Here is a 12,228-nt window from a genome sequence, read left to right as displayed (position 1 = left end):
TTTTACTGTAGCATTTTGGAGAAATGTCCCATTATTCGACTTCAGAGGGCCATAAATACCTCATTTCGAATAAGTAGAAAAAAATAATGGTCAGTTCTTATACAGGATATCCCATAGAGTACACACACCTTACATCAAACCATTTTACTGTCGCATTTTGGAGAAATGTCCCCTTATTCGACTTCAGAGAGCCATAAATACCTCATTTCTATTACGTAGAAAAAACGAACGGTCAGTTCTTATACGAGACGTCCCATAAAGTATACACACCTCATATCAAACCATTTTACTGTAGCATTTTGGACAAATATGTCACATTATTTGACTTCAGAGGCCTATAAATATCTCATTTTCAATAAGTAGAACAAAATAACGGTCAGTTCTTATACAGGACGTCCCATACAGTATACACACCTCATATCAAACCATTTTACTGTAGCATTTTGGAGAAATGTCACATTATTTGCCTTCAGAGGCCTATAAATACCTAATTTCTAATAAGTAGAAAAAATTAATGGTCAGTTCTTATACAGGACGTCCCATACAGTATACACACCTCATATCAAACCATTTTACTGTAGCATTTTGGAGAAATGTCACATTATTTGCCTTCAGAGGCCTATAAATACCTAATTTCTAATAAGTAGAAAAAATTAATGGTCCGTTCTTATACGGACGTCCCATACAGTACACACACCTCACATCAAACCATTTTACTGTAGCATTCTGGAGAAATGTTACATTATTCTACTTCAGAGGCCTATAAATTCCTCATTTCTAATAAGTAGAAAAAACGAAAGGTCAGTTCTTATACGGGACGTCCCATAAAGTATACACACCTCTTATCAAACCATTTTACTGCAGCATTTTGGAGAAATGTTACATTATTCTACTTCAGAGGCCTATAAATTCCTAATTTCTAATACGTAGAAAAAAACTAACGGTCAGTTCTTATACAGGACGTCCCATACAGTATACGAACCTCATATCAAACCTTTTTACTGTCGCATTTTGGAGAAATGTCCCATTATTCGACTTCAGAGGGCCATAAATACCTCATTTCTAATAAGTAGAAAAAACGAACAGTCAGTTCTTATACGGGACGTCCCATACAGTATTCACACCTCATATCAAACCATTTTACTGTAGCATTTTGGACAAATATGTCACATTATTTGACTTTAGAGGCCCATAAATACCTCATTTCTAAAAAGTAGTAAACAATAACTGTCAGTTAATGTACGGGACGTCCCATACAGTACACACACCTCATATCAAACTATTTTACTGCAGCCTTTTGGAGAAATGGCCCATTATTCGACTTCAGAGGGCCATAAATACCTCATTTCTTATAAGTAGAAAAAACGAACAGTCAGTTCTTATACGGGACGTCCCATACAGTATACACACCTCATATCAAACCATTTTACTGTAGCATTTTGGACAAATATGTCACATTATTTGACTTTAGAGGCCCATAAATACCTCATTTCTAATAAGTAGAAAAAACGAACGGTCAGTTCTTGTAGGGGACGTCCCATACAGTTTACACACCTCATATCAAACCATTTTACTGTAGCATTTTGGAGAAATGTCCCATTATTCAACTTCAGAGGCCCATAAATACCTCATTTTCAATAAGTAGAAAAAAATAACGGTCAGTTCTTATACGGGACATCCCATACAGTATACGCACCTCGTATCAAACCATTTTACTGTAGCATTTTGGAGTAATGTTACATTATTTGACTTCAGAGGCTGATAAATTCCTCATTTTTAATAAGTAGAAAAAAACAACGATCACTTCTTGTAGGCGACGTCCCATACAGTACACACACCTCATATCAAACAATTTTACTGTAGCATCTTGGAGAAATGTTCTATTATTCGACTTCAGAGGGCCATAAATACCTAATTTCTAATAAGTAGAAAAAAATAACTGTCAGTTCTTATATGGGACGTCCCATACAGTACACAAACCTCATATCAAACTATTTTACTGCAGCATTTTGGAGAAATGTTCTATTATTCGACTTCAGAGGGCCATAAATACCTCATTTCTAATAAGTAGAAAAAAATAACTGTCAGTTCTTATATGGGACGTCCCATACAGTACACACACCTCATATCAAACTATTTTACTGCAGCATTTTGTAGAATTGTCGCATTATTTGACTTCAGAGGCCCACAAATAACTCATTTCTAATAAGTAGTAAAAAATAACGGTCAGTTCTTGTAGGGGACGTCCCATATAGTATACACACCTCATATCAAACCATTTTACTGTAGCATTTTGGAGAAATGTCACATTATTCGATTTTGGAGGCCCATAAATACCTAATTTCTAATAAGTAGTAAAAAATAACGGTCAGTTCTTGTAGGGGACCTCCCATACAGTTTACACACCTCATATCAAATAATTTTACTGTAGCATTTTGGAGTAATGTTACATTATTTGACTTCAGAGGCTGATAAATTCCTCATTTCTAATAAGTAAAAAAAACAACGATCACTTCTTGTAGGCAACGTCCCATACAGTACACACACCTCATATCAAACAATTTTACTGTAGCATTTTGGAGAAATGTCCCATTATTCGACTTCAGAGGGCCATAAATACCTCATTTCTAATAAGTAGAAAAATATAACTGTCAGTTCTTATATGGGACATCCCATAGAGTACACAAACCTCATATCAAACTATTTTACTGCAGCATTTTGGAGAAATATCGCATTATTTGACTTCAGAGGCCCATAAATAACTCATTTCTAATAAGTAGTAAAAAATAACGGTCAGTTCTTGTAGGGGACGTCCCATACAGTATACACACCTCATATCAAACCATTTTACTGTAGCATTTTGGAGAAATGTCACATTATTCAATTTTGGAGGCCCATAAGTACCTCATTTCTAATAAGTAGTAAAAAATAACGGTCAGTTCTTGTAGGGGACGTCCCATACAGTTTACACACCTCATAACAAACCCTTTTACTGTAACATTTTGGAGAAAGGTCCCATTATTCTACTTCAGAGGTCCATAAATACCTAATTTCTAACAAGTAGAAAAAACTAACGGTCAGTTCTTCTAGGGATGTCCCATACAGTACACACACCTCATATCAAACCATTTTACTGCAGCCTTTTGGAGAAATGTCGCATTATTTGACTTCAGAGGCCCATAAATACCTCATTTCTAGTAAGTTGAAAAAACTAATGGCCAATTCTATTACGGGACATCCCAGTTAGTACACACACCTCATATGAAACCATTTTACTGTAGCATTTTGGAGAAATGTCCCATTATTAGACTTCAAAGGCCTATAAATACCTCATTTCTAATAATAGAAAAAACTAATGGCCAATTCTTATAGGGAACGTCCCATTCAGTATACACACCTCATTTCAAACCATTTTACTGTAGCATTTTTGAGATATGTCATATTAATTGACTTAAGGGGTGTATAAAGACCTCATTTCATATGAGTAGGAATTCAGTGGGTGCTGGGGTCTTGTGGATTACCACTTACCGTCTTAACTGTGGACAACAACGCCAGTCCCACTCACAACCCAGTTTCCAGCTAAGATCACCGGTGGATCAACAGCATGAGCCCACCACAAGCAGCAAGGGGGAATCTGCTGGTCCCGCCCAACCTCCCACCCCATCCCCAAAATACTTGTAATAAACTTGTATATTTCCTATTATCTGTCTGTCTCTGCAGTCCCAAGACACTCCTGCCACCCAGTCATCTCTTCCTCCCATCAATCCCGCAGTGCAACTCAGCCTCCTCTCTGTGGCCCTGCTACATCTTTTGCCTGCTGTAAGCCATCTCCTCTTGGGAGTGTGAAGACTGTGGCTCCGTCTCCAGCATCTGAGTGCTCCACCTTTACCCGCCGCCCTTGCTCCTGTGCTCACTTACCACCCTTGACTCCAGCGTGAACCATCGGCCATTCAGCCTCCCCGGGCTCCCTCTGTTGGACATTACACCTTCTTCGCCATGGACTTGTGGCCCATTCGCTGCCCTACGGCTCTCCACCTCTTTCGCCTTTGACTAGCTCCGCCCTCCCTCAGCTTCCACCTCCACCTATGGTTGTTGCAGCTCAGCCTCTAACCTCTAACCTGCTTCCACTTCAGGGGGTCGGCGCTGTGGCCTAGTCGTGGTCGCCTAGGTCTTTGTGTCTCACTGCCTCATCGCATCTCTGGCTACGTGGTGTGCTCTACCTCCATCACCGTTATCACCTCTGGTAATCCCCTTGGTAGTGTTGGGACTCTTCACTCCATGGCTACTCCCTTCTGCGACGCCGCCATGGGATGCAGTCTTGACTGTGGGCTGGGTCTCCGTCTGCTCTTCCCTGCTCAAGGCCATCGCCCTGGCTGTCACCATCATCTTCACCAACCTTTTGCATGGTTCTCTCCGGCTTTTTATTGTCCTCCAGCTAAGCCGCATTCTATCCATCTGCCGGCACAAGATGGCACCTTTGGCTTTATCAATGTGTTCATCTGCGTTCTACAACACAATCTATAACATGCATATAGTATGGGGCTTTGAAGTAGTAAAATACTGTATAACATATCTTTAAAACGCTGCAGTAAAATGTTTACTCTATGGGACGTCTCCTAAAAAACTGACCATTTGTTTTTTCTACTTGTTAGAAATGAGGTATTTATAGGCCTCTGAAGTCGAACAATGTAACATTTCTCCAAAATGCGACAGTAAAATGGTTTGATATGAGGTTCGTATACTGTATAGGACGTCCTGTATAAGAACTGACCGTTCGTTTTTTCTACTTATTAGAAATTAGGAATTTATAGGCCTCTGAAGTAGAATAATGTAACATTTCTCCAAAATGCTGCAGTAAAATGGTTTGATAAGAGGTGTGTATACTTTATGGGACGTCCCGTATAAGAACTGACCGTTCGTTTTTTCTACTTATTAGAAATGAGGTATTTATGGCTCTCTGAAGTCGAATAAGGGGACATTTCTCAAAAATGCTACAGTAAAATTGTTTGATATGAGGTGCGTGTACTGTATGGAACGTCCCGTATAAGAACTGACCATTAGTTTTTTCTACTAATTAGAAATGAGGTATTTATGGGCCTCTGAAGTTGAATAATGGGACATTTCTCCAAAATGCAACAGTGAAATGGTTTGATGTGAGGTGTGTGTACTCTATGGCACGTCCCGTATAAGAACTGACCATTATTTTTTTTTCTAATTATTAGAAATGAGGAATTTATCAGGCTCTGAAGAGGTGTGTGTACTCTATGGTACGTCCCGTATAAGAACTGACCATTATTTTTTTTCTACTTATTAGAAATGAGGAATTTATCAGGCTCTGAAGTCAAATAATGTAACATTACTCCAAAATGCTACAGTAAAATGGTGTGATACGAGGTGTGTATACTGTATGGGACATCCCGTATAAGAACTGACCTTTATTTTTTTTCTACTTATTGAAAATGGGCCTCTGAAGATGAATAATGGGACATTTCTCCAAAATGCTACAGTAAAATGGTTTGATATGAGGTGTGTGTGCTCTATGGGACGTCCCGTATAAGAACTGACCATTATTTTTTTCTACTTATTAGAAATGAGGTATTTATGGCCCTCTGAAGTCCAATAATGGGACATTTCTCCAAAATGCTACAGTAAAATTGTTAGATATGAGGTGTGTGTACTCTATGGGGCGTCCCGTATGAGAACTGACCATTATTTTTTCTACTTATTAGAAATTAGGTATTTATGGCCCTCTGAAGTCCAATAATGGGACATTTCTCCAAAATGCTGCAGTAATATGGTTTGATATGAGGTGTGTGTACTGTGTGGGACGTCCCGTATAAGAACTGACCATCATTTTTTCTACTTATTAGAAATGAGGTATTTATGGCCCTCTGAAGTCAAATAATGTGACATTTCTCCAAAATGATGCAGTAATATGGTTTGATATGAGGTGTGTGTACTGTGTGGGACGTCCCGTATAAGAATTGGCCATTAGTTTTTTTTCTACATATTAGAAATGAGGTGTTTATGGGCCTCTGAAGTCGAATAATGGGACATTTCTCCAAAATGCTACGGTAAAATGGTTTGATATTAGGTGTGTATAATTTATGGGACGTCCCGTATAAGAACTGACCATTATTTTTTTCTACTTATTAGAAATGAGGTATTTATGGCCCTCTGAAGCCGAATAATGTGACATTTCTCCAAAATGCTGCAGTAATATGGTTTGATATGAGGTGTGTGTACTGTGTGGGACGTCCCGTATAAGAATTGGCCATTAGTTTTTTCTACTTATTAGAAATGAGGTATTTATGGGCCTCTGAAGTCGAATAATGGGACATTTCTCCAAAATGCTACAGTAAAATGGTTTGATATGAGGTGTGTGTACTGTGTGGGACGTCCTGTATAAGAACTGACCATTATTTTTTTCTACTTATTGGAAATGAGGTATTTATGGCCCTCTGAAGTCGAATAATGTGACATTTCTCCAAAATGCTGCAGTAATATGGTTTGATATGAGGTGTGTGTACTGTGTGGGACGTCCCGTATAAGAATTGGCCATTAGTTTTTTCTACTTATTAGAAATTAGGTATTTATGGCCCTCTGAAGTCGAATAATGGGACATTTCTCCAAAATGCTACAGTAAAATTGTTTGATATGAGGTGTGTGTACTGTGTGGGACGTCCCGTATAAGAATTGGCCGTTAGTTTTTCTACTTATTAGATATTAGGTATTTATGGCCCTCTGAAGTCAAATAATGGGACATTTCTCCAAAATGCGACAGTAAAATGGTTTGATGTGAGGTGTGTGTACTGTATGGGACGTCCCGTATAAGAACTGACCATTATTTTTTTCTACTTATTAGAAATTAGGTATTTATGGCCCTCTGAAGTCGAATAATGGGACATTTCTCCAAAATGCTGCAGTAATATGGTTTGATATGAGGTGTGTGTACTGTATGGGACGTCCCGTATAAGAACTGACCATTATTTTTTTCTACTTATTAGAAATGAGGTATTTATGGCCCTCTGAAGTCGAATAATGTGACATTTCTCCAAAATGCTGCAGTAATATGGTTTGATATGAGGTGTGTGTACTGTGTGGGATGTCCCGTATAAGAATTGGCCATTAGTTTTTTCTACTTATTAGAAATTAGGTATTTATGGCCCTCTGAAGTCAAATAATGGGACATTTCTACAAAATGCTACAATAAGATTGTTTGATATGAGGTGCGTGTACTTTATGGGACGTCCCGTATAAGAACTGACCATTATTTTTTTCTACTTATTAGAAATGAGGTATTTATGGGCCTTTGAAGTCAAAAAATGGGGCATTTCTCCAAAATAAGACCGTAAAATTGTTTGATATGAGGTGCGTGTACTTTATGGGACGTCCCGTATAAGAACTGACCATTATTTTTTTCTACTTATTAGAAATGAGGTATTTATGGGCCTCTGAAGTCAAAAAATGGGGCATTTCTCCAAAATACTACAGTAAAATGGTTTGATATGAGGTGTGTGTACTCTATGGGACGTCCCGTATAAGAACTGACCATTATTTTTTTCTACTTATTGAAAATAAGGTATTTATAAACCTCTGAAGTTGAATAATGTGACATTTCTCCAAAATGCTACAGTAAAATGGATTGTTATGAGGTGTGTGTACTGTGTGGGACGTCCCGTATAAGAATTGGCCATTAGTTTTTTCTACCTATTAGAAATGAGGTATTTATGGGCCTCTGAAGTCGAATAATGGGACATTTCTCCAAAATGCTACAATAAGATTGTTTGATATGAGGTGATACTGTATGGGACGTCCCGTATAAGAATTGGCCATTAGTTTTTTCTACTTATTAGAAAAGAGTTATTTATAGCCCTCTGAAGTCAAATAATGTGACATTTCTCCAAAATGCGACAGCAAAATGGTTTGATACGAGGTGTGTATACTGTATGGGACGTGCCCTATAATAATTGGCCATTATTTTTTTTCTACTTATGAGAAATGAGGTATTTATGGACCTCTGAAGTAGAATAATGGGACATTTCTCAAAAATGCTACAGTAAAATGGATTGTTATGAGGTGTGTGTACTGTGTGGGACGTCCCGTATAAGAATTGGCCATTAGTTTTTTCTACTTATTAGAAATGAGGTATTTATGGGCCTCTGAAGTCGAATAATTGGACATTTCTCCAAAATGCTACAATAAGATTGTTTGATATGAGGTGATACTGTATGGGACGTCCCGTATAAGAATTGGCCATTAGTTTTTTCTACTTATTAGAAAAGAGGTATTTATAGCCCTCTGAAGTCAAATAATGTGACCTTTCTCCAAAATGCTACAGTAAAATGGTTTGATACGAGGTACTGTATGGGACGTGCCCTATAATAATTGGCCATTATTTTTTTTCTACTTATGAGAAATGAGGTATTTATGGACCTCTTAAGTAGAATAATGGGACATTTCTCAAAAAAGCTACAGTAAAATGGTTTGATACGAGGTGCGTATACTGTATGGGACGTCCCATATAAGAACTGACCGTTATTTTTTTCTACTTATTAGAAAAGAGGTATAATGGCCCTCTGAAGTCAAATAATGTAACATTACTCCAAAATGCTGCAGTAAAATTGTTTGATATGAGGTGTATATACTGTATGGGATGTCCCCTACAAGAACTGACAGTTATTTTTTCTACTTATTAGAAATAAGCTATTTATGGCCCTCTGAAGTTGAATAATGGGACATTTCTCCACAATGCTACAATAAGATTGTTTGATATGAGGAGATACTATATGGGACGTCACCTATAAGAATTGGCCATTAGTTTTTTCTTATTACAATTTTTTTTTGTAACAGACAAACAGATAGATAGATAGAAAGAAAGAAAGAAAGAAAGATAAAGAATGAGAAAAAGATAGATAGAAAGAAAGAAAGAAAGAAAGAAAGAAAGAAAGAAAGAAAGAAAGAAAGAAAGAAAGAAAGAAAGAAAGAAAGAAAGAAAGAAAGAAAGAAAAAGAAAGGTTATGAATATATAGATAGAAATAAAGAAAAAGATAGATAGATAGATAGATAGATAGATAAAGAAAGAAAGATAAAGAAAGAGAAAAAGAAAGATAAAGAAAGAAAGAGAGAAAGATATATCAATCTGGGCAACTCAAGCGCTCTGAAGCGCGTTCTTCCTCTGCTGGGACTGAAATTACCGTATTCATAGTAATAGGCGCACACGCTTATTTTTTTAGCGGCTGGCTTGACCGTGTATTTTCAAACTGCGGCTGGCTTGACCGCGGTTGTAAACCGTATGAGTCGAACAATATAGCTTCAAAGTATTTCTTAAATGTCAATTTTCTTGCTCTCGACACAATAATTCACAAAAGGTGTTTATTTATTGAATAATTCGTTTCCAAATGTAGCCTGCATAAACATTGGTCTCAGATAGAATAATATTTAAGTTTACATTGACAAATAGACTACATGTAGTCCTTCATTGTTGAATATTTGGTTTGTGCTTGATTTGGGGATGAGGGAATCTTCTACAACCTGACATGAATTTGTGCTAAAGGACTGTAAAGTTTTTCTGAATTCAGATCTGTGCCGATAATTTGTGTTGTCTGATCTGGCTCATTCCCTCTTCATCATTCATAATCCGCTCATATCTACTTTCACTGTGTCCTGGTGTAAGTACTGTAGTAGTGTTTGACCTCAGTTGCCTGACAGCAGGTTTTATTGTACCATATATTTCTCTAGTGTCTACAGTGTTTGTCTTCCGAGTCCTCCACCTTACGAGAACAACCGATCCCTCATGAGGAAACGAGTTGTTACATGTCGTCTTCTCTCAGTTTTGGTTTCTCTCCCTCTGTTCCTCTCTTCTTCTGGTTCGTCTGTGGGTTTGTGTTCGTCTGCTGATGTAATTCGCCTCGCGGCACTTAATTCCCAAACCAAATAAAATGTTAATATTCACCATTAGTTCCGACTGCATGTTTTTATTCCAGTGCTTTGAACCTAATATGGTCATTTGCAATAAACATTTCCATGAACAGACGCGTCTCTTTGAAGTTTACAGATGAACGCCTTGAAAATTGACAATTTTGTCTTATGGAAAACGGAGTAGAAATATTGATGACTCATCCTGTACTCGGGATTGATCATTTCCTCTGACATCACACTTTCTGTCTTCATGGTTGCTTAGTGTATTGAGTGCCATGGTTTGGACAAACGTGATTGAATTTGGTTTTTATGACTTCAACCCCTGGACCTGTTTTTTTTCAAAAGGTTTAATCCGGATAAAATTGATCCGGATTGATTTAGTAATCCTTTTTCGTGATCCGTGATCATGTAATCCAGTTTACTTTTGAGCCAGTCCTTTTTCAAAGCAACGTTGGATTGGATCAATCTGATCTGGATAGGAATTTTTCAGGATCACCAAATCTGGTTAAGCAGTGCTCAAACAGGATAGGAAATCACAATGTAGAACTATAGATATATAAAGAGTAACAGGTAGACAAAATGAGTAATAAACTCTGTACATTGAGGATATTTATAAGTTTCAAATATAGATGTATTGAATAATAAAAAAAAAAAACGTAATGTCAAATACTCCACAATAATTTCAGACTTCCTCATCTGATGTGGACAAATCATTGCATGCATCACTAAAAAATATTCTAAAAACAAACATATTTTCGATTGTGATGAATATATATATATATATATATATATATATATATATGACGTTTTGGTCATTTTTTACAGCTGTTTGGGGTATTATTTTATTTTATTTCCAAACTCTTTCTACTTTGCTGCCTACCTAATCACTGTAGCCTGACGGATGAACAAATAAAATAAAAACTTATGAATAAATAGGAGATCTTGTAAGATAGTGCATGATCCAAATATAGTATTTTTTGATACATTTTTAAAGTTTTCATCACATTTTGGGCATGAAATCCACGCCGAATCCACCCTTCTGATGGGATCAGTTTAATCCAGATTTTTTGGATCAGAGTGATCCAAATCCTACACAAAAGTCCTGAAAACCCCAAACTAAAGGTTTGATCCGGGTCAAAACCAAGTTTGGATTACCTGATCTAGTCCGATTATGTAATCTGTTTCTTTCTTTTGGAAAAACCCATTTTCAAGATTTGATCCAATCCGTTATCCAAAATTAAATTTGAAAAACCGGGCCCCGGGGTTTCACATCTGGTCCCAGACTAAAATTGCATGTTTGAGCTGGTTTAACTGAAAGTAATATATCTTAAAATATGTCAGTGCCATTGTTTTATCTCAAGATGCACCAGTAATGTTTGTAGGCACATTAATAAAAGCTACTTAAATATCCTAATTGCACTAAGGTCCAATCCTGATTTAATCTAAGCCCTGTCTGTAAACCCAGGCTGAAGGAAATCATACATTATTTATCTGCTTTTTTAGCGGACATGTTTTATTATCAGGCCGATAACGACAACATTACAAATTAACTTTATCGGCCGATATATTGTGGACATGTTTATTTTTTTCTTAAATGAATCGATAAAAAAGTGAAAGGAAAATGCTTGAAATTAGTTTTCTATACAAACATACATTGTGCCTAAATATCTTTTTTTTCACTTAATAAAAACTGTTTTAAATAGATGAGCTGAACAGGGCAGTGAAGAGAAAAAACAAGCAAAGTGTCTGTCAAACAGTATTGTTTATAAGTATCCCAGGATGCTTTGCGTGGGTGGTGACTGTATTTTTGTGATCACTTGCATTTGCCATAGTTTTGATGACTTTACTTGTATTCTATAATGTGTAGATGCACACTGATACTGTAGTTGTCCATATCTGATTTCTCGTGTCTTCTCGTCTCAGTGTTGTTCAGCGAGGGCCGTGTGGTGGAGGTGCCAGTGGGTCCTCTGGTGCATGTTGAGGGACAGGCCGTCTCCATCCGCTGCAACGTGTCCAACTACGAGGGGCCCCGGCAGCAGGATTTCGATTGGTCCATGCTCCAGGCCGGTGGTAAATTACTCAATCTCATCTCCACCCTCGACGAATCCTTCATAGACTCCTCAGTGAGGGACCGGGTCAACAGCGGGGACATCAGTTATGAGATGCTGGCCGATAATTCAGTGGAGCTCAGGTTCAAGAAGGTGCGAGCGACAGACAGCGGTGTGTATCGCTGCAGCACCCCGAGCACAGACTCCGTCATCAGCGGGAACTACCATGCCGATGTGGAGCTCAAGGGTGAGTGGCAGA

General features: G+C 37.6%; 1 protein-coding gene across 2 annotated transcripts in view; it reads left to right on the top strand.

Moving 5' to 3' along the window:
* LOC120491924 (prostaglandin F2 receptor negative regulator) overlaps window positions 1-12,228 on the top strand; it is a 41,560-nt gene that overhangs the window by 4,044 nt on the left and 25,288 nt on the right. For both annotated transcript variants that reach the window (XM_089122424.1, XM_089122428.1), the window contains exon 2: window positions 11,845-12,216. In XM_089122424.1, coding sequence (XP_088978550.1) covers window positions 11,845-12,216 — 372 coding nt within the window. The remainder of the gene's footprint in view (window positions 1-11,844; window positions 12,217-12,228) is intronic.

This window comes from Pimephales promelas, chromosome 2 (genome assembly GCF_988280905.1).
Source record: "Pimephales promelas chromosome 2, fPimPro1.hap1.1, whole genome shotgun sequence".
Lineage (NCBI taxonomy): Eukaryota > Metazoa > Chordata > Actinopteri > Cypriniformes > Leuciscidae > Pimephales > Pimephales promelas.
This window is presented reverse-complemented; position numbering and strand designations above follow the sequence as displayed.